The sequence below is a fragment of the Peromyscus maniculatus genome, chromosome 2, assembly GCF_049852395.1.
Source record: "Peromyscus maniculatus bairdii isolate BWxNUB_F1_BW_parent chromosome 2, HU_Pman_BW_mat_3.1, whole genome shotgun sequence".
Lineage (NCBI taxonomy): Eukaryota > Metazoa > Chordata > Mammalia > Rodentia > Cricetidae > Peromyscus > Peromyscus maniculatus.
The window spans coordinates 58,093,206-58,116,089 of NC_134853.1; the positions used below are offsets into that span (position 1 = coordinate 58,093,206).

The following is a 22,884-nucleotide window of genomic DNA, read 5'->3' on the forward strand; positions in this document are numbered from 1 at the left end:
TCTCCAGCCCGGTTGTTCATTTTTATTGCTGAGTAATAATCTTTTCTAGAAATGTTCTATATTTTATCCCTTTGCCTATTGGTGTGCATTTGGGTTTTACAATTAGATTCTAATTTAACTAAGCTTTCTTATTTATCATTGGATGTTAAATCACATGTGGATTAAATAACATTTTAATTCCAATTTATTCTTGTAAATCTAGTAAAATTTTTTAGTTACAGACCCCCTTTCCCCTAAAGGTTATCAAAAACCCCCGGAGGTCTTGTTTGTATGGTCTGTCTGTCAATATTAAGGACCATTTAGGAACTGACATGTAGAATATCAAATAGTCTCTTAACATGAATGATGTATTTTAATAAAAGTAGCCATTTTTCTGAGTGGGAATTGGGAAGAAGAGTGAAACCTCCACAACTACTTCTTTGGAAGAAGAAAGCTGGGTTTCCTGTCTGTTTCTGCAGATAGTCTCATAGTGTTCTATCCATTTAAAGCTGTGAAGGACAGCTGGCTTCCTGTAGTTCTGGGGTTGAAAAGGAAATACTTCCACTTATGACAGGGATGTTCTTTGGTGGCACGTCATAACCCTGACAGGTTTGCATAGACTGAATTTACCAGTGTGGAACTTTTCTACAATGCGTGACTGGTCTAGTTTTACTTGTATGTTTGTACTGATGATTTGAAAATGTTGGTCATTGAATTGATGTACTTCTCCTTATAATATAAAGTCACAAGTTTCATCAAAAAAAATTTAACCATTGAAATTGTTGACCTCTTGGTTTTGCTTACTCCTCAAAAACAAAAAACAAAAACAAACAAAAAAAAAACGAAGTGTTTCTGTACTGAATATATACAAACCTTTTTTTTTTTGTTTTGTATTGTCATTCTTTTTTTTCTTTTTAAGATTTATTTATTTTTATTTTATATGTGTGAATGTTTTGCTTGCATGTATATGTATACATTGTATGTCTGCCTGATGCCTGTGGAGGCCAGAAGAAGGCACCAGATCCCCTACAATTGTAGCTACTGTGTGGGTGCTGGAAAGTGAACCCAGGTCCTCTACAAGAGCAAATGCTCTCTAACTGAAACATCACCTCTCAAACATACTAATTTATATGAGAGGCTTAACCACACTTTGGAGTCCAGAAGGAATCCTTGGAACCAGTTCCCTGCATTCAGTGAGGAGCAACCATATTTCAAATGTTTGTTGCTGTGCTTTTCTTTTCTTTGGTGGGTCCCCCTCCCGCCCCCAGTTTGAATCTTTGGGACTGAATCCAGAACCTGATGCATGGTAGGCAAGTGCTCTACCACTCAGCTAAATCCCTAGCCTCCAAGTACTTTTCTCAAAGGGAGAGGTTTACTTTGTGTATGTTCAACATGGTTTTTGCCACCTTATCAGTTTGTCAGTCTTTTTCTTTTAATTTGATTATTAATTTAAATTTCAAGTCAATAAACATAGTAAATAACATGTTATGAAAATAGCTTTAACCTCATGAAACTTCTAAATGTAACCACTAAAGGGAAAAAAATCTTAGTGAAACTATTTGTAAGATGCATAAATTATTGCTAGCTAGTTATAACAGTTGGATTTTGAAAATTAACAAGATAATAGACTAGATGAGGCTCTATGGACAGGTAGAGACCAGAAGAGCTGGGAACGTTGTATCAACAGCAGCTATTGGGGGGTGAAAATGGAGATATCGGTGAAGTAAGCACTCAAGATAGCTACAGTTGCTCTTGTGCTCAGCAAGTACAGAAGGGAAGATACAGCACTGTGACCCCAGCAGAGCAGCTCCATCTACATCTGGTAGTGTCTAAGAAATCGGCAGCTGTGCTTTAGAGAAGACTGCTTCTGTGGTACATAAAAGTACAAAGAAAAGACCTTTGCTTAGTCTGCCAGTTTAGCCTTATACTACTCATGTTAGGCTCTCTTGGATTTTATTTCAGGTCAAACTGGTAATGAGTTGCCTTTGGTTTTTGAGATAAGGTCTCACTTTGTAGCCCAGGCTGGCCTTGAACTCAATCCTGCTTTCCCAAGTGCCAGGATTACTGTTTGTACCACCATTCCCAACATGTATGTCTTTTACTGACTGATTGCCGTGGTTTATTTTGTTTTTAGATCTTAGGTTCTGTGCAGTGGCGGGACCGGTTTTGGACTGTGGCTGATATGGTGACAGTAGATGCCCCAGGTCTGGCTTTGCTTGCCCTCCACTGGCACTGGGTTTTGAAACATTTAATCCATCAGATCCCCCAACTCCTGGTGAATCATGAAGACAAGTAAGATTTCTATTTTGAGTAGTAATGTTAATATCTGTAATGTTAAAAGATAAACAAGGATTTGAATTGAGAACCATTTCCTCTTGCTTTGGTATATTTCCTTGGCATGTTAGTAAATACATTAAAATATAAAAATGTAGAAGACTTCTCGTAGTGTCCAGCATTTTCCCTTTTTTCTTTGAAGATATTATAAAGAGGTACAGACTGTCTCCGAGCACATCACCAGTTGTCTGGGCAACCCATCTGCCAGCTTTGCTGGCGTAAAGAAGCTGCAGGCGTTCCTGGGACGGCCATTTCCTTTTAAGGTACACCTGGAAATGTGGTCAGTGAAACCCTGGGGTTCTCCTGGACCTGGAAGCTCAAGTAGACTTGCTTTTGCTCCAAAGCTAACCCTTCATTTCCTAAGACAGTGCTACCTTCTATTCACTCCTAAGGCTGGGTAGAGCTTTATTACCTTACAGTCTGCCAGAGCAACTGGCGTATACAAACTGTGTAGACTACTGAAAAGAACTGCCTTTCAGCTCTTGAGTCAGCTCTCTTGGGTTTTCTTTCAGGACAAGCTGGTAGTGGACTGTTTTTCACAGCTGCAAGTCCTTAGCAGAGCCCTTGCCATCAGAGAACAGCTGCCTGTCTTTGGGGAGTGTGGGTGGCAAGAAGACATTAATCGTCTCCAAGTGGTTGCTTCAGAATGGAATTTGAAGAAGAGTCTCCTACAGGCCTGGGGATTGATCCTCAGAGCTAACATTCTGGATGGTGTCAATCTAGGTAACATTTTCTGGTGTTTGGTTTGCTGACAGTATCTTCTTCCCTGTTGCTCTTAAAGTTTTCCCCTCAGACTTTAGTCATTGGACTAAACCTCACAGATATCATTCAGTTACAGCGTTAGATGTATAGAAGTTAATATGATTTGAATAGGAGAAACTTAAAACCCATGTTGACCAGCCAGCTGATGAACTTGGGTTAATAATGGGTACAGCTGTGATCCCAGGTGTTGGCAGCTAGCCTTGAACTCAGGTTGACCAGCTGGCTGATGAACTTGAGTACAGATTTGGACTCAGAGTACTTTGTTCTAATGCATGTCTTTCTGATTGGAATTGAAGATGAATTGAAGACTCTTGTGAACAATCAGTGTTTAGAACTAAAATCCAGAGGACTTTCACATGGCTTTCTGGGAAAAGCACATGAGACTTCTTCCACATCTCAGCCAGACTTCAACTCTTTAGTCCACCTCACCAGGAGTGTTCAGCTGTGGCCTGCGACGGAATACCTGGCTATGCTGTGGCAGTACAGAGTGACAGCTGATTTTGTAACCCAGGCTTGTCTGAGATGGTAAACACTTTTCGATTATTCTCTAGAGGAGGACAGATTCTCTTGCTACATTATCTTATAGATGTGTCTTGAGTGATTGCTGAGGCACAGAGAAGGCATTGCCGTTTTACAAGACAGATCTTCCAGAAAGGGCTTTGCTTGCTTTGGCTTCGTCCCTAAACCCATGAAGTGTCCCCCAGTGCTATAGGCTCTGTGTGCTCTACCTTCCCTTATAAGGTAGCTCTCCACTAGTTCCTTGATGGCTAGCACCCCATCCTCTCCCTGTTCATTTTTGAAATAGGTCAAGCAAACACCAGCAGATGGATGAGGAGATCGGTCATCACATCACATTTTGTCTCAAGCACACACCAATTGCACCTCAAAAGCTTTGGAATCTTTGGTCTTTGCTGCATTATCCCAAGGTAAAAACTAAAATCAAGAGGGAAATAAAGCCTCCTCCTGTCTTGGTTGATTAGATTCCTATGGCTGGTGCTTGCTGGGCATGGTATTGACTTTCAGGGTTCCATGTTGTAAACTTGGATTTTCAACTTCTGCATTTAATAAAGGTATTATACAACTCTTTTGGGGGTGAGGACAGCCTTGGCTGTCCTAGAACTCCCTCTATAGACCAAACCAGCCTCTAACTCACAGACATCGGCCTACCTCTGCCTCCTGAAAGCTGGAATTAAAGGCGTGTGCCACCACAATCACTGGCCTACAACTTGTAACACAGAAATATCCATTTGGTTTCCAATGAATGATGTAATAGTATTAACTGCTTAAAAATTCCTATTTGGCCAAAAAAAAGTCTTAGTGTTTTCTTGCCTCCCATGTTGAATGTGAAATGTGTTAAAATGTGGTTAATATAATTAAGTTAGAACATGCTTAAATTTTTAAGTCATGTTTTATGTATTTCCTTTGCTGATGTTACAATTGTGTGAATTACTTTACATTCTGTACAAGCTTATAAAGCATCCCATCTTAGTTTATAAAACTACAAACAACCTACATAATTTCTCCAAGGTAACTGAGGGACATTGAAGTCCAGAAGTTTAGGATTAGTACCTTTTATTGGGTGTTGATGGATGTTAGATGGCAGACTTGATAACTTGACTGATGGAAACTTTTTCAAATATTCTTTTACCTCTAGCTATCTGCTGAAGAAGTTTCTTGTTTGTGGTCAGAGTTATTTAACTCTACATTTGGGTCTTTCTGGAGCAGTACAGTTACCACAAATCTAGAGTATTGGCTGACATGGAGCCCTCTGTCTAATACACAGCAGCAGGAGGGGCCCAAGTCCCGACTGGACTCCACATTGAAGGTTTGTTGGCATAAAAATCCTAACGTGCTTGTTCTTTCTGTGAAGCGATTGACGACAGAGGGCATTGTGATAGTCTGTTTTCTGGGGATGTTGAGCATCCTGTCCAAATCATGAATAATTTATGTAATTCTGAGTTAAAGTCACAACAGTTTTCTTTAAAAAGTCATTTAGTCTTGCTGTGTGTGACAGTACATACCTGTAGTCTCAACATTCAGGAGAACAAAGCAAGGGAATTACACCTTCAAAGTTAGCCTGTGCAACATGGGTCCTAAGACACCAAAGTCTAATTTATCCCTAATCATAAAATAAAGTATCCTTGCATTTACTTACATTTCTAAGAATGCTTTCTTTGTTCCTAAGTGTGTCATGAAAATGTGTCCAGCTTACTCTTATTTTTATTTAAGCCTACTAGAATTTATTTACTTTTTTAATTTTTTGGTTTTTGCAGACAGGGTCTCACTAATAGCTTTGCTGGACTGGAGCTCACTATGCAGACCAGCTAGCCTTGAACTCAAAGAGATCCAAATGCCTCTGCTTCCTGTGTGCTGGAACAAAGGCATGTGCCACCACACCTGCCCCACCACACCTGCCCCCCCCCCCCAAAAAAAAAATTTTTTTTTTAATCTTTGTGTTTGGGAGGGGGTGGGGCGTGAGATGTGCATGTGAGTACAAGTACCCAGAGAGGTTATCCGATCCCCTGGAGTGGAGTTACAGTGAGCTACCATGTGGGTGCTGGGAACTGAACTCGCGTATTCTGGAAGAGCAGAGCACACTCTGAACTGCTGAGCTTTCTCTCCAGCCCTATTTACTTACTTTCTAGTTAAAATGTTGGCTTTTATTACTCCTCCTGACTCCTTTCTTTTAAAAAAGAAAAGTTGCATTGATTCTGTGTAAATTAGTCTTTTTATCAAAAATAATTTTTTTTCATACAATATATTCTGATCAGTTTCTTCATCTCCCAGGTCCTCTCTACCTCCCAACTCTTACAACTCCATGCCTCCTTTCTTCTTCTTTAGAAAACAAACAAGTAAATAAAAGAACAAACAAACCAGAATAGAACAAACAGGAGAAAAAAAGAAAAGCAAAGAAAAAGCACTAGAATACACACACATATACAGACATGCAACGAAACTTAATTTTCCAATTAGAAAACATACTAGCTTATTAAATATCATTTTGTTATTGAAGATCTTTTCATGGTTATCAATATTAATACTTTCCCAGTATGGCCAGAAGTATGTTTCTGATTTTTTATTATTTTTAAGGTTTGATTATTTCTTGACACTCAATGTCATGATTTCAGGTACACTAGTCTCTTCCGTTTTTCTGACTTTTGTATTAAACACTTAAAAATGACTTCTTTCATCAGTTGTAGGGTAAAATGATTACCATTTTCTCCTGTATCTTTGTTTTACATTTAAGTTAAATATATCTGTATATCTTTTTATTTATTTGTTTATTATGTGCATGTGTGTTTGCCAGAGTGAGTTTACATGTACCATGTGAGGAGGTCAGAGGATGTCCTGTCCCCCTGGGACTGGAGTTCCAAGCATTTGGGAGCTGCCTGTTATGGGTACTAAGAAAGGAATGTGCTCTTAACTACTTGGCCATCTCTTCAGCCACCTTATCTGTGTATCTTGTTTGTTTTTTGAGGTAGGGAAGCAGTTTTTTCTCTTAGTCTGTAAATGATGGATCCTGCCCATTCTTGAAGTGCCACCTTTACTCAAAACTTTTCTCAAAGCCTCTGATGATAAACCTTGTGGATTTTCAAGAGTTGTGTAGCATGTACTGTTTTCTCTATCATGTATTGACTACCTGACCCTTGCTGTGCATGGCTGTTTCTGTGTCTTTAGGTTGACAGTCCAAGGATAGTTCAACAGACTCTGTGTCTCCTCTGTTTGTCTCCCGTCTCCTTTGTCTGCTTCCAGCTCTGAGTTACTTGGTTCTCTCGTTGCTCAGGGCCCCGGCAGCCTCTGCAGAGCTGTGTTCTCCAAGTGCTGCTTCAGTGTATTAACAAGCAGCAGCAGAGCAAGTCACTGGGACGTAAGCGGCCTACCCCTCCTGTCTTCCTCACACGTCACCCTGGGAGAGTGGGTTGAGAGATCCCAGCAGCTGCAGGATATCAGCTCATTGCTGTGGACCAATATGGCTGTGCCTTCAGTAGCAGAATTCAGGTATTTCTCCCCCTGGAAGTAGTCTGTAATGCTGTTGTCTGCTTCCCACCATGTAGCAAGGGCTCATTCAGAACTTCCCTCTGAGGCATAGATACCTGATTCTGGTAAATGAAAGTCAGGGTGGTTTCTGTGTAGATTAGCTTGCTTGCAATTCATAGCAGGCTACTGGGAGTTTGAGTCCTGTATTTTAAGAATATTTGAGCCAACAGGTTATAAATAGAAATTCATGCAAGATTATATGAGAAATTCACCTCTACATATCAACAGTCCGTGGTTAATATTTTCTGAAATGAAAGTGTATACTCAAGGAGGTTGTTTGATTTACTGGGCCTCTGTAAGTGCTGTGTTGTGTCCCCACAGACGCACGGACTCTCGGCTCCAGGGCCTGGTCCTGTGCTGGCACCTGCTCAGCCTCACAGAACTGCTTCCAGTGCACCAGCGGCAGAAGTATGTACAGAACTGTGAACATCTGCTGCTTGGGGATAGCCAGGCCTTCCAACATGTGGACCAGACTCTCGGGAACATGGGTGCTCAGGAGGCACTTCCCAAAGAACTACTCTGTCTCTTGCTCACCTCCCTGCACTACTTTTTTGGTGAAGGGGAGAGTAAGCAGAACCTCCCTGAAGCAGCCCAGCGTGGGAGACTCTGGGTGAGCCTTGGCTTACTCCAGATTCAGACTTGGCTTCCCCAGGCACGTTTCGACCCTGCAGTGAAGAAGGCATACAAGCTCAAGTATGCCCAAGAGGAGGTAAGGGGCAGGTGTAGAGCCTGAGCTCCTGCCCTGGCTCGCGGAATTTGCTTGTAACTTACTGCATTTTCTTCTAAGATTTCTGACTTGGCTTAGCAAGGGGAATGTAGGCATTGCCAGAAAAATAAGGGAATAGTGTCCCTAGATTCTAGATACTGTGAGTGTAATTCAGATAATATGACATCCTTTCCTGTTTGAACATCCAAACAAACTGAAGAAATTAATATATTAAGATAGTGGTACATGTGCTGTATTTTGAAGAGGAGCTGATACAGGATGAAAGTTATCCTGTTGTAGGTAGATAATAATAGATAGTGGTATGAGTAATGTAGTGTGTTTCACCTAACAGCTCTGAGGTGAGTGGTCCAGGTCTTTGGGTCGTTCAGATCCCCATCCACCTCATTGTAACCATACTCAGAACATTGTCCTCAAGTGCATGGTCACAGCTGTGGCCACAGAAGACTGTTTGTTGTTCGCTTTTCCATTAGTTAAGCCAGCTGCAGTGTGAGTGGAAGACCCGGAACCTGTGGTCCCACCTGCAAACTGGAAGAGACCTGGAAGACGAAACAATTGTCAGCCACTCTCATCCACACATCAGGTAAGGCAGCAGAGTTTGTGTTGGGGTGAGAGGATACTGACCTCTTGTTTTTAGAAAAGATAGTATGAGATTGACGATTGTATTATAATTATGTTAATATGGTAGTGATGTATATCTCAGCAATATGACCAGTTAGATCAGGAAAAAGGTACATTTGAAAGGAGGGAGAAGATACTGAAGGCTGGACTGAAGAGATGACTCAGTGATAAAGAGTATGTACTGCTCTGGCAGAGGACCCAAGTAGGATTCCCATCACTCACATTGAGAGGCTCACAGCCATCTGTAACTAGTTCCACGGTATCTTGATGCCTCATGCCTCTGGCCTCAGCAGGTACCCTCACTTAAGTGAGCATACCCACGTATAGACACACACATGCACAATATACATACACACAATTAAAAGTAAATTTTTTTTTTAATGCTATTGAAGGCCCCATGGTGATGCCTTTAATCCCAGGACTAGGGAGGCAGAGGCAGGCAGATCTCTTGTGTTCGAGGCCAACCTGGTCTATGGAGTGAGTTCCAGGACAACCAGGGCTACACAGAAAAATCCTGCTTAATGCCATCCAGCCTCAGTGTCCATAATAGCAAAGGCGGACTGTGACAAAGCTTTGGTGAGATGTATTTAGAGTATTTGTCAAGCAAGTGTGCTACTCTGAATGCTTAAAGATGTTACCCAGTTTCATTGTCATTGCAAATATCACCCTCACAGTTCTTAGCAGCTAATGTCTTCATTCTCTTCCTATTTGAGGGCCCAATCCAGATTTGCTGTTTTTCTAACAGCATTTATGTGTTGTGTTAATTTGCCTTCAGGTTCCTTCCCCAAAGGATCAGTGAGCTGGAGAATGTAGTCCACAACCTGTCAAAAAAACAGGCCTTCAGACCTCACCTGCCCAGTTATGAGTCCTTGGTGCAAGAGATCCACCACTACGTCACTAGCATAGCCAAGGTCACTGCTGTCCAGGACCTGCTCATGCGACTCCTTCAGGCGCTCCATACAGACGGATCAAGGTCTGCTCAAGTGCTCCAGAACCTTCTAAAGGAGGAGGCCTCTTGGCAGCAGTCACATCACCAGTTTAGGAAGCGATTGGTAGAAGAGTATGCCTTGTATCCAGACACTGTTACCCCACTACAGGCATCCATCTTGCAGTTACAGCATGGCATGAGGCTAGTAGCATCTGAAGTCCATGCCTCCCTGCACAGCAGTGTGATCTGTGCAGAAAATCTGGGGTCCCTGGTCATGGCTGTGCTAGCTTTCCCATCTGTCGGCCCCACTTTCCCTACCTACCATGCTCATGCAGATGCTCTGTGCTCCGTGAACTCAGTGGAAGCTCTGCAAGGTCTTGGGAAACTGATGGTCAAGCGTTCGGGAGGAAAGGAAAGAGAAGGCAAGAGCCAGCAACCTTACCCTACCCGGGAGCAGTTACTGATGAATGCTCTCCTTTACCTGCGCTCCCATGTGCTATACAAAGGCGAGCTGGACCAGAGGGCCCTGCTGCTCTTCAGACATCTCTGCCAAGTAAGCCTGTCGCTAAGAGGCCTACCTGCTACGGTAGAGAATGGCTGGAAATAGGTTCTCATCTGTCTGATGCTTTCCTTTTCTCCTTAGACTACAAGGTGGATGGGAGGTGGGGGCGGAAGGTATGCCTTTTTTCTAGCTGTTTTGTTGGGGGGTTTTGATGGTTTTATTATATATCTCTAGCTGCCCTGGCACTCATTATGTAGCCCAGGCTGGCCTCAGACTTTTGATACTTATTCTGCCTTATCATCTTGAATAGTTAGATTACAGACATGTACCAGCATAGCATGCTTGCCCAGCTTCCTTCAATCTTTAAAAGATTAACTAGGCCCTCCTTTGTGGTGTATATTTACAAGCATTTTTCTTTTAAAGTAATATTCCTCAGGTTTACAGATTTTTATTTGTAGCAACAGCTTGCTAAAGAAATTAATATTCTAGCATAGTGACCCAGTACTCAGCAACTAAAAGAATATGCTGGTCAGAGTCAATTCTGGACTGTTCATGGAGCCTGATACTTACCCTTGGATTGCTAGAGCTATAAGACTCATAGCAAGGCACTAGTGAGTCCATCTGCTTATATTCAAACCTAACAGCACTTGGTGGTCATTCCTGCTCACTGTATTATTTATCCGTCATATATTTCATTGCTAACGTTCTTAATGTGTGCATGCCATTAAGTTACTTAGCATATTTAATATTTTATTTAGTACTTTGGAGGGGAAAACAGTAAATCTCATAGTAAATAGTCTTACATCTTTGGTTAACCTAGAGACCAGGATTATAGGACAAAGATTAAACCTGTGCTGGAGGACTAGCTCAGTGAGTAGACCATAGGACCTAAGTCTGATTCTTTAGTACCTTCTAAACCAGAGTACTTATATACAGGCCTGTCATTCCAGCAGGAAGATCAAGAGTTACCCCCATCTCAGCCAGCGCCTGACTACTCACCCGCCTCAAATCCCATTAGCTCTTTATCTTTAAAAAATAAATAAATAAATATGGGACTGGAGGCATGGCTTAGCTGTTCTTCCAGAAGACCTTGGTTTGGTTCCCAGCACCCACGTGGCCTCTTACAACTGCTTGTAACGCTGTTTCAGGGGATCCAGTGCCCTCTCCCGCCCTCCTAAGGACACAAGGCATGCACATGGTGCACATACATGCATACAGGAAAAACATTCAAACACATAAAAATTGAATCTTTAGAAATGTTTAAACCTATAAAAATATATTTATTTAGGCTTTTAATTTAATCATCTTTCTTTAAAGATAAACCCTCAAAAATATTTGGTGGCAACACTTGGACACACACCCATTAGTTCAAGCATTTACAGAGTAGAGGTAGGAGGATCAGGAGTTCAAGTCCAGCTTCACTACATAAGGAGTTTGAGGATAGCCTGAGATACTTGAGAGTATTTTTTAAAAAAAAGAAAAGAGGTTGGAGAGATGGCTCAGGAGTTCAGAGCACTGGCTGTTCTTTCCAAGGACCTGGGTTCGATTGCCAGCACCCATGTGACATCTCATAACCATCCTTGACTCCAATTCCAGGGAATCCTTCTCCCTCTTTTGGACCTCATTGGGCACCAGGTACACCCAGTGCACAGGCATGCAGGCAAGAAAAACATCCACACATGTTTAATTAAATTGTAATTTTAAAAGACTTACATAAAAAAGAAAACCAAGCAAAAAAAAAAAAAAAACCCATTTGATTGTGGTTTCCTTCATTTAATACATTTTTGTTGTTGTTGGAGACGAGATTTCACTGTAGCTCTAGCTGGCCTGGAACTCACTATTTAGTCTGCGCCTCTGCCTTTCATTGTGTATAGTTTTTGCCAATTTAAGGACCTAAATATGAGAGAGCAGGGCATTCAAGAAGTGTCTAGCATAGTTTGATGTTGAACCCTAGGCCAGCTGGCTAAAGTGCCACTAAGTGTACTCCTTGTCAGCACCCCCAACCCCTTGACAAAAAGGGCACGAGGATCAGCTGCACTGTGGCAGACTTGTAAACCTTTGAAATTGTAACAGTGCAGAAGCCAGGAAAATGATGAAGACCTTCACACAGCTTGAAAGGAAGCTTATTTGCTCTCTGCTAATGGGATTTTATTTCTTAGCTGTTGGCTTGTGTTTGGGGGCCCATGGTACTTTCATACTTGTGAGAAGCTAAGATAGATGAGTCTTGCCTATGTAAGTCTTGTGAATGCTTCCTTTTTCTGCCCATGTAACTTTTCAGGAGATCATCAATGAGTGGGATGAGCAGGAACGCATAGCCCAAGAGAAGGCAGAGCAAGAGAATAGCCTGTACAGATACCGGAGCAGGAGCTGCAGGACAGCCCTGAGTGAGGAGGAGGAAGACGAACTCGAGCTCAGGAAACTGTTCCCACTGCATGAAAAGGTAACAGGATATGTTCTGTAGTTGTATTTGCATTCAGTCTTTCATCATAATGGCACTGTTCTCTTATGGTTCACACTCCTCCTTCATTTTCTACAGCGAGTAATCAAATGAATTGTTCTATTGCTGTTTAGGACTTTGCAGATATTTTGATAGAACACACACTAGAGGAGAAAGAAGGAGCTTCAGATGGGCAAGAAGAGGAGGAAGCCGCAGACCCAGCTCTCCTGTCCCAGAGTTCGATGCAGGCAGTGATGCTGATCCATCAGCAGCTGTGCCTCAGCTTTGCACGGTCCCTTTGGTACCAACAGACTGTGCCACCACATGAAGCCAAGCACTACCTCAGCCTGTTTCTCTCCTGCTATCAGACTGGCGCATCTCTGGTGACACACTTCTACCCTCTGATGGGTATGGAAGTTCTCCTTAATACTCCTGGGAAATCAAATGAGTAGATAATCTTGCTACAATTAAGATAATGAAATGCCCATTTTCATTTAGTCCCCTGCTCCTAGTTCCCAGAGCTTAAAAATTTGAGAAATTGATTTAAAAGTCTGCACTAATACAGATTTTTTATTAGTGCCCTATGAGAAAAGATATGGATGGACTTGATTTGTGTGGTGTTTTTCCTTGAATTATTTCCTCTTTTCCTCTCATAGCATTCATGCTTTTCTAACAGATCCATGGGGGTTGTTGTTGAGGTTTTGTTTATTTTCTATGATGCTAGGAGTACAACCTCAGCACCCCACATTGAGATGCATTCCCTGTCTCTAACCTCATATATTTTTAAAACAATCTGAGACTCACAGAATCTGGTTTGATGTCAGTTGGTTGCAAGAAGTTTCTAACATGGTCTCTTCAGTGGATTCCATTGGAAAAAGGCTTGGGTCACAATTAGTTCATTGTTTTGGCATGTTCATGACTTACTATTAAACTGGCTTATTGAGTTCACTGACTTTTCCACGATCTTGTCACTTCACAGGAGTTGAGCTGAATGACCAGCTCTTGGGCAGTCAACTCTTGGCCTGCACTCTCTCCTATAACACCCTCTGTGGGGAGGCAACCTCAGACCTGATCATGAAGCCTGATGGGCCCTATGACTTCTACCAGCACCCCAATGTGGCAGAAGCACGCCAGTGCCAACCTGTGCTTCAAGGTTTTTCAGAAGCTGTCAATCAGTTGCTGGAGGAGTGGCCAGAGCACCCCGTACTTCAGCAGGTAGTGCAGCCAGCTAGGAAGGATGGATTGCCCAAGGACCCAGATTTACCGGGAAGATGTGGCCTCACACTATCTCCAGGGATGTTGACTTGCGTGTTTGTACATAGAAACAAAGGCTTACCTCTAACCCACTAAGATGCTCCTCAAATACCTGCAGGAAGAACATGCCAGTTTTAGCAAGTTTTATAATAACTCGTAATATGGGGAATAATAAAGTCAGAATCAGTCTTATTTCCAGAATAATGCAACTTATAAAAGATTTCCTTCTGTGGGGTTCCACAGCCCTGAATGTTTGCTTCCACAAACGTTTTTAATAGGTATTTGTGAAACATAGACTAAAACTTCCTGTCTGGACTCTTCACTGTTGGCCACTGAGTTACCCAAATTGTGTATCTTTTTTTAAGCTTCTGGTCGTAATGGACAGAATCCGTGGTTTCCCACTTTCCAGTCCCATCTCAAAGCTCCTGAATGGCTTAGAGATCCTTCTGGCAAAGGCACAAGTAAGATCATTTCTTCTTCCTTGTTTTAGTTTTTGGTATTTTGACAAGATTTCTCTTTTGATACTCATGTTAGAACAGAGAGGTAAAATTTGGTTTAGAGAAAGATGAAGATTGTTGGTCTTTCTGAGTTGGGGTGAGGTTGGTACCAGTGAGCAGCTGTTTGGAGGGTGGAGCCTGGTAGCCAGGGCTCTAGGAGTGTCTGCTGGGACAGCCCGTGGTTGTTCTCACAGCCCCACACAGCCTCCACACCGTGACAGAAAGGAGTCAGATGAGTTTGTTCAAGGAGAAACGCCAGCAGCAGGAATTCTGACACAGGCTCAGACTGCTTTTTTGTCTGCCTCTAACTTGGGCTCTGTGGTGTTGTATCACATGACGGTTGGTGATACAGTGGAGAGTTGTAGCACAATGTGAACTTGTACCTGTGGTTAGTAAAAGTTGTTAGGGGCCAGTAGTCTTCTCTTAAGGAAAGTCCAAGATGTTACTGAAGGGGAGGAAGTAACTAAGAGGTTGAATAATGGCAACAAAAGGTGTTTGTTTGCTTAGGATTGGGAGGAGAACGCAAGTCGAGCATTGTCTCTCCGGAAACATCTTGATTTAGTCAGTCAGATGATCATTCGGTGGCGTAAACTGGAGCTGAAGTAAGTGACCTCTCCTTGCCTGCCCCAGGGGGGTTATGTGTATAACATGGCAGTTACAGAAGTGCTTTAATCACAGAGTTTAAAGCCGAGCATTAATCAGGCCATACATTCTGAAGCAGCAAACTAAACAGCTTCTCTATGACCATTTGTAAAAATGGTGAATATTTAGCTAGGCGGTGGTGGCGCACGCCTTTAATCCCAGCGCTCGGGAGGCAGAGGCAGGCAGGTGGATCTCTGTGAATTTGAGGCCAGCCTGGTCTACAAAGTGAGTTCCAAGACAGTTAGAGCTGTTAAACAGAGAAACCCTGTCTCAAAAGACCAAAATCAAACAAACAAAAAAAGTGAATATTTGCTGGTTGTGGAGTCTTAAATTCCAGCACTTTGGAGGCAGAGCAGGAGGATCACTGTGAGATTGAAGCTAGCCAGGGCTACCTAGTGGGGATGGCCCCCCACCTCCTCAAAAAAAAGGTGAGCATTTAAATTGTGAGTTTGTGATCGCAAATGGATTTACCTAAATGTCTATTGCCTTTTTCTCCACTCCTTGCTGGTCAGCTGCTGGTCAATGAGTTTGGATAATACCATGAGACGCCATACTGAGAAATCCACCAAGCACTGGTTCTCCATCTATCAGATGCTGGAGAAGCACATGCAGGAACGCACAGAGGAGCAAGAAGGTAAGGCTGGTGACTGCACGCTCTAGAGAAGCAGTCATCATAAAGTCATGCCATTCTGTATGTCCAGGAACTAACCCAGTGTAAGTAGAAATTAACATGCTTGAATTAAAGCTGTTTCATAATAATGTTGTAAGTTTGCTGTGAGTGCATTTAATACATAACTTACATACAGGTTTTATGTGGAAGTCTGTCACTGTAACCATAATCTTTGCTTCAGTTTGATGTGGTACCTACCTGATGGATGATGCATTGCATGCATTTTAGGGATGGGAGGGATGGTTGAAGGCACATGAGTGTTTTGCTCTTTGGCTCTCTAAAGATGACAAGCAGATGACCCTGATGTTGCTGGTCAGCACATTACAAGCATTTATTGAAGGATCTTCGCTGGGAGAATTCCATGTACGACTCCAAATGTTACTGGTTTTCCATTGTCATGTCTTACTGATGCCACAAATCGAAGGGAAAGGTAAGGGTTTTTTCCTCACTTACCATGCACTGTTGTTTATTTTGAGACATGGTCTCACCATGAAGCTGTGGCTTGCCTGGAGCTTGCTGCAGAATAAGCCCCATATAAAAACTGCTGATGTCAGTCACTACCCCAGCAGGTTTGGAATTAAGTTGTCACTATAAATTGAGTATAGCTTGACATGAATGAGAGTTGGGGCAGACATTTTAATATGCCATTTTTAATATAAGCATAGTACCTATTGATTTTATGAGTTTTAGACTCATAAAAGAATTTGAAGGATTGGTTTAAAGAGATTCTCAGTATATCATCTTCTTCAAAAAATGGCAGTAAATCTGTTAGAAGTTGAAATGAAAATACGGCAGCTTGTGACAACCTGCATTTTTGAGGAGTGCTAAGCTCAGACAAGTTTTTAACAAACCTGACTGTGGAATGTGCTATAATTTTATGGCATGGGGAATGAGGAAGATGCAGGCTGGCACCAGAAGTCCTACAGTGAGTAGTATGTTTTTTCCCTTTTCATTTCTTCCAGATTCACTTGGCAGTGTTCTGTGGAATTTGTACCATTTTTACAAGCAATTTCTTGACCCGGTCCAAGCTAAAATTGTGGAACTTCGCTCCCCCATAGAAAAAGAACTTAAAGTAAGATGAGTAGCTGTCATAATCACCCTTGAAAGAACAGAATCAGCCCATCCCTTTTCTTGAGTTCTGTTCTCTGATCCTTGTAAGCGTGAGGCAGGAGACAAGGAGAGGAGGCTGTAGAAGTTTATTGGGGAACCAGCACAGGAAAGTCTGCTCTGCTGGTCTTTCCCATGCTTTTTGTCTCCCTCAGGAGTGTGCCATATTACATGGGATGTGGGCCACCAAGTGCCTTGGGGCAAGGAGAAGTAAACTGTGTTTACTTCAGTGAGAGAGAGCAGGGCTGAGGAGCCAGCACTGATGGGGGTAACTTGACTACTGTGGTGACTTTAAGCTGGAGTGCCTGTCAAATAAGTCACCGGTGGGAGCATCACCACTGACCATCATTTGTTGATTGATTTGAAGCAAATACGTGGTTCCCCTTTAGTCTTCTACATATTCCCTGATATACAGTCCTGTGTTTCGGATGGGATGGCCTCTGACCTTTGACAAGTAGATAATGTAGGGAGAAAGGGGGATACAAGCTTTATAAAGCCATTTCCTGAACTTCCTCTGTCTTTCAGGAATTTGTGAAGATATCAAAGTGGAATGATGTCAGCTTCTGGTCTATTAAACAATCTGTGGAAAAGACACATAGGTAATCTATCTTTTAAAACCGGGCGTAACCTTTCAAAACCACAATTCTGTATGTGAAGGCCGCAAGACTACAGTGTTTTCTTAGCCTGACCTGTACTACCCTCAGGCCACCACAAACAAAATCTACTTGCAAGAAGAATGTATTCCTTGGGTAGAGCAGGCTATGTGCCCAGTGGGCTGGTCTTGTGCCGCCCACCAGCTCTTTCTCTTGAGCAAAGCAACCTCAGTGTGACTGGCTTCAGTGTCCTCTTGTAGAAAAGGTGGGGTGACAGTATTTGGCATATTTTTTCCCTAAAAGTCCAAAATGATTATGAATACCTAAGGAGATTAGCATAGCTATAAAAGATAAAAGCTATTGTGTGTGCATGCGCAAACACATTATAATTCTTTGCTTTCAAATTCTCTTAAAATGATGTGTTTTTGTTTTTAACCTTATATCTGTTACTACATGAGACCAGGACCCTCTTTAAATTCATGAAGAAATTTGAAGCTGTCCTGAATGAACCCTGTCAGTCATGTCTGGTAGAGAGCAACAAGGAAGAACACCCTGACTGTTTGCCAAAGCCAACAGAGGAAGCTGCAGTGGTGGCATCACCCATTCAGTGTCTGAACAGGGCACTGAGGGAGACCCTGTTAGCCCAGCCAACAGCATGGCAGGTACTAGCTTGTGGCATGCTGCATGTTTAATCCCAAGGCAGTTAAGCAGGATTTTTCAGGTTAAGGGATGAACTGGGAACTAGACAAGGAATGCCTTTGGGATTTTCTTCTTTGGATCTGTATAGCATTTGATTGTTTGCCTGGCTATGCTACAGAATTAGGCAGAAACTATGATCTCGGGCCAGTCAGTTGGCTCAGCAGGTAAACTGATTGCTCTATAATCCTGATGACCTGAGTTTGCTCTCTGGAACCCACGTAAAGGTTAGAAGGAGCCGGGCGGCGGTGACGCACACCTTTAATCCCAGCACTTGGGAGGCAGAGCCAGGCGGATCTCTGTGAGTTCGAGGCCAGCCTGGCCAAAGTGAGATCCAGGAAAGGCGCAAAGCTACACAGAAAAACCCTGTCTCGAAAAATAAAAAAAAAAAAAAAAAAAAAAAGGTTAGAAGGCCAGAAGTTTCCTGTGACCTGATCACATCTATACACGTGTCCACAGACAATAGAATGTGCTAGTGCAGCTGAACAGCTGGATGAGGAAGCTGCTGTGTGTGCCCAGGGCAGTGCTACTCAGTGCCTGCTCAGGTCAGAGTGTAGATGCTTGCTTGTGGTTCCTCTCCAGCACCATGTTTGAGATGCTGTGTATAATTCCTGAAAATGGAAGGGACAGAGCTCTGGAGTGGATGCTGACAGGTGGCTGCTCCTGCCTTTTATTTTAGGGTATCAAGAGCATTCCTCCAGAGAATACTCGTTTTGAATCTTACTGGACTTCCCATCCTGAGGTTCATAGAGTCAGTAATTAGGTCTCTGAGCTTTTTTAGAATTTCAAAAAGCCTAGTACCAACCGCTGGTAGCTCCATATGCTGGCAAATTTCAGTGGACTATTTGTCAAGTCACTGCTGTCACGCTGATCAAAATGCCTGATTTGCTGATGATGACAGCACAGGAATTTCAGGCTTGGGGGTGCTGGTGAAGAAAAAGTGCCCCAGTGGATGAAGTTCTTCCTTTAATTTATACTGGACCTCAAGACCTGTGAACTGTCCTTGGGACAAGGAGGACAGGGATAAACAGTAGTACAAGTGGGATTTGCCGAGCCCATTTGCCTTGGTTTAGTACCATGGTGACTGTAGTCTTACTGTTCATCCTATGTTGATAGGTTCAAAGCTCCTGACTTGCTAGTTCAGTCACATACAAAAGAGTCATTCAGGTTTCTAAACATTCATCTATATGTGCTTATATCTATTCCTGAGATGATGATTTTGTATTTGCTGAGTGAGGAAGCAGGAAGATGGGGGGAGAAGTTGATTCTATAAATTTAGTGCCCATCAAGTTAAAATTTACTCTGGCCGGGCGGTGGTGGTGGTGGTGGTGGTGGTGGTGGTGGTGGTGGTGGTGGTGGTGGTGGTGGTGGTGGTGCATGCCTTTAAACCCAGCACTTGGGAGGCAGAGCCAGTCGGATCTCTATGAGTTTGAAGCCAGCCTGGACTACAGAGTGAGCTCCAGGACAGCCAGGGCTACACAGAAATACCATGTCTTCGGGGGAAAAAAAAAAAAGCGGGGAGAAGGGAACACATGTTACTCTGGTTCTTGGTAGTGACACTACCCTGTACTGTCTCCAAGGCTTCAGTTCCAGATCAATGTCAGGATGCTGGTCCTCTGTCTGTGGAAGGAGAGCTTCTGCGTCGCTTGCCAAGACTCTCAAAGCGGATGAGGAAAATGTGCCTGAGGTTTATGAAGGAGAGCCCCCTACCTAACCTGGTGGAAAGCCTTGACCAGTTCACTGGTGAGTGTCAACAGCCAGGGCAAAGGGAGACTTGTTCTGATGGCTGGAATGTGGGGCCTGTGTCATTTTTTTTGACATCTTGCTCATTTTTTAAACAAATGTGCTAAAAATCCAAGTCCAAAGGCTGAGGCCTGCTAATCATCTAGAGGACCTTTAATCCCTCTGTCCTCACATGTAGACCAGGAATTGTAGGCTGCCTTGATCTTGGTTGGGTGGTGTGTCTTTCTGTATTGTCCAGGTGGGTCTCAAACTCGAGGATGCTAGTGACATGGCAGTCTTAGAGGATCCAACACCTGTCTCTGGCCTCCAGGCACCAGACACAAGTGGTTCATAGACATATGTGCAGGCAAACATTTAACACACATAAAATTAAAAAGATAAATCTTTTTGTTTTTTCCTCTGAGACAGGGTTTCTCTGTGTAGCCCTGGCTGTTCTGGAACTCACTCTGTAGACCAGGCTGGCCTCAAACTCAGAGAGCCTCCTGCCTCAACCTACAGAGTACTGGGATTAAAGTTGTTCCCCATCACCACCCGTCAATAAATCTTTTAAAAACAAAAATTAGTCAAGTGGAAGCCAGGTGTGATGAGGCACATTCAAGAATCAGACCCAGGTGGATATTTGAGTTCAAGGGCAGCTACATAGTGAGACTCTGTCTCACCAAAAGGAAAAAAAGGGGGGCTTTTAAAGACAGGACTGGAGAGATGGCTCAGCAGTTCAGAACATTGATGGCTCTTCCAGAGGACTCATGTTCAATTCCCAGCACCCATGTGGCAGCTCACAACTGTCTGTAATTCCAGTTCCAGGGAATCTGACACCCTCACAGACATACATGCAGGCAATACACCGATGCACAGAAAGTAAAAATAAAGCATTAAAAAAAACAGTTTAGCCTGGAGGGGTGACGCACACCTTTAGTCCCATCACTCAGGAGGCAGAGGCATATGGATCTCTATGAGTTAGAGGCCAGCCTGGGCTACCAAGTGAGTTCCAGGACAGCCAGGACTGTTACATGGAGAAAGAAACCCTGTCTCAAAAAAAAAAAAAACCAAAACCTAAATAAATAAATGAATTAGCGGTATAGATAAGTGCTTATGAAGTTGTATAGATTAAAAAGGCATTTAATTTATATTAGCTATAGGGAAGGAATGAAATACAATTATCAGATATTCCCCTTGGGTGATTAAAATTCATGGTATAATAGACTACTCTGTTGCTACTAAATACATAGGTTTTCCTTGGTTTGGTTTGGTTTATTTTAAAGAGATAACAAAGCTAAGAGTTACTTTATTTTCCCATTTCCGTGCATCTTTGCAAGTGTAGTTCAAACAGTTCATTGACCATTTGCCAGCTGCTATGGACGGTTAAAAGTGCAGGTGAAAGATGAACGGTACTTACGGCCCCCATGCCACACAGGAAGTCCTAAACATACAGCAAACTGCACACATTAACAAGGCCTTGGGATCTTATGTTTCCCTACAGGTGAAGTGATTTCCTCTGTAAGTGAGTTGCAGAACTTAAATGTGAATCCCTCTGCTGAGAAAGAGAAGCAGCAATCAGAAGCCAAGCACATTCTCATGCAGAAGCACCGAGCTTTGTCGGATCTCTTTAAACACCTTGCAAAAATTGGTAAGGGTAGCTTCTGAAATACTAGAAAATAATTACCAACTTTTACCTTTATTTTAAAGTTTTAGTATGTACACATGTGATGTGTGAGGCTGCTCATGGAGAGCAGAAGAGAGAATCTCTTCCCCTAGAGTTAGAATTACAGACAGTTGTGAGCTACTTAGTACAGGTGTTAGGAACTGAACTGAGGATCATCGAGAAGAGCAGCAAGCACTCTTAACCAGCCGCCCCTGTAATCAGCCTTGGGGTATCGGTGACATGGGGGGAAATTCCTAAAACCATATACAACAAAATACTAGACAAAGTTGTGGAATGTCGTTCTAAGAGTTCCAGACATACAAAGGAAGATGCTACAGTGAACTGCTGGTTCCCACACATTTTCAAGTTTTGTGGTGAGGTATCTCCGAACTGATACTCCGCTTTCAGCAATATTCTATACTCTCCTATCATAGGTAGAGAACAGTCACTTAGGGAATCGTGTTAAAATGCAAGGATTGATCCTGTTTTAGTTGGTGCATTTCTTTACTGCTTCGTAGTCCAAGCTGGCCTCACACTCATTCATGATCTTTCTTCCTTAGCCCTCCTATGGGCTGAGATTATAGGCTTGGGCTATCACCCCTGGCTACCTGAAGTCATGTTTCTGACAGGTTGCTGGTGATACATGTCACAGACTTCACTTTGATGAGATAAGAGGGGGCGTTAGAGGACAAGGGCGTTAGCCTTTTCTCACTGAGTTACTGTGCATTAATGAGTGCTGTTGATTTCTTAGGTCTGTCGTATCGTAAAGGTCTTGCCTGGGCCCGTTCAAAAAGTCCTCAAGAGTTGCTTCACCTTCACCCATTAGATCTCCAGAGCGCATTGTCTATCGTCAGCAGCACTCGGGAGGCCGATGCCAGGTTGGTTGGTTTTTAAATTGTACATTGAGGAAGTCACTCAGCTTCCAAGAGAGTTAAAGGTCACAAAAGGACCTGCACCTCTCCACGAAGTGTTCATTTTCTTCTGCCTTTCCTTGTGTGTGCCACCCTGTGCTGTTGGTGTGTGTGCTGTGTCCTTCACTGCTGACCTGCAGCCTCACCCTGCATCCTCTCGCTCTGCTCCTTTGCTTCCCTGAGGCCTGCTTACTTGACCTGATTGACAGCTGGGAATGTGGCCATAGTTTTGCTGTCTCTCGTGTGTGTGTGAGTTTTAAAATACTCAGTTTGAGAACCGATTACCTTGAGAAAAAGCTGCTCATGTTTTCATCTACCCAGAGGTCCCTAAGTGATCTGCATGTGTTTTAGTGCTGAGTGTCTTTGTGGGACTTTAAATTTGAGTCAGAACAGCATTGTAAAGGGGGAAGTTGTAGACCAGCTTTCTAGAGTTCCAGTTTTTCAGGATAGCTTGCCAAATGGACTTGCATTCTTAATTGGTCCCCATGTAGCTGTGACTGAGTTGTCCCTCTCCATTTAACAGGACACGTGTTTCCAGTTTGTTTTATTCTCTAGCACCTGTGTGGTCATGTTAGCTGTTAACCCTGCCTAGCATTTTGTGTATGTCTGTCCCTGGTTCTTTGTTACCTGATTAGCCCCTGTTGACATCGGGGTTTATAAGGCATACTTTCCATCATCAAGTTAGTTGGTGAAGGTTTCAGCAGAGAAAACAGACCATTGCTGTTTCTTGTTTGCTGGTAACGCTTCCAGTCTAAGTGTCCTCCTCATAGACACATCGATTTCAACTGGTGACTCTGGGTTACG

The 22,884-nt window shown here is 42.9% G+C and overlaps 1 protein-coding gene across 1 annotated transcript in view; it reads left to right on the top strand.

Moving 5' to 3' along the window:
• Mdn1 (midasin AAA ATPase 1) overlaps positions 1-22,884 on the top strand; it is a 146,942-nt gene that overhangs the window by 91,399 nt on the left and 32,659 nt on the right. The window contains exons 54-76 of the mRNA XM_042270948.2: positions 2,114-2,271; positions 2,456-2,576; positions 2,826-3,036; positions 3,372-3,600; positions 3,881-4,001; positions 4,730-4,900; positions 6,860-7,074; positions 7,435-7,822; positions 8,311-8,420; positions 9,234-9,939; positions 12,167-12,328; positions 12,460-12,733; positions 13,305-13,540; positions 13,945-14,040; positions 14,584-14,678; positions 15,231-15,352; positions 15,672-15,818; positions 16,351-16,460; positions 17,021-17,094; positions 17,552-17,750; positions 19,365-19,527; positions 21,008-21,154; positions 21,921-22,047. Of these exons, the coding sequence (XP_042126882.1) occupies positions 2,114-2,271; positions 2,456-2,576; positions 2,826-3,036; positions 3,372-3,600; positions 3,881-4,001; positions 4,730-4,900; positions 6,860-7,074; positions 7,435-7,822; positions 8,311-8,420; positions 9,234-9,939; positions 12,167-12,328; positions 12,460-12,733; positions 13,305-13,540; positions 13,945-14,040; positions 14,584-14,678; positions 15,231-15,352; positions 15,672-15,818; positions 16,351-16,460; positions 17,021-17,094; positions 17,552-17,750; positions 19,365-19,527; positions 21,008-21,154; positions 21,921-22,047 (4,382 nt within the window). The remainder of the gene's footprint in view (positions 1-2,113; positions 2,272-2,455; positions 2,577-2,825; positions 3,037-3,371; positions 3,601-3,880; positions 4,002-4,729; positions 4,901-6,859; positions 7,075-7,434; positions 7,823-8,310; positions 8,421-9,233; positions 9,940-12,166; positions 12,329-12,459; positions 12,734-13,304; positions 13,541-13,944; positions 14,041-14,583; positions 14,679-15,230; positions 15,353-15,671; positions 15,819-16,350; positions 16,461-17,020; positions 17,095-17,551; positions 17,751-19,364; positions 19,528-21,007; positions 21,155-21,920; positions 22,048-22,884) is intronic.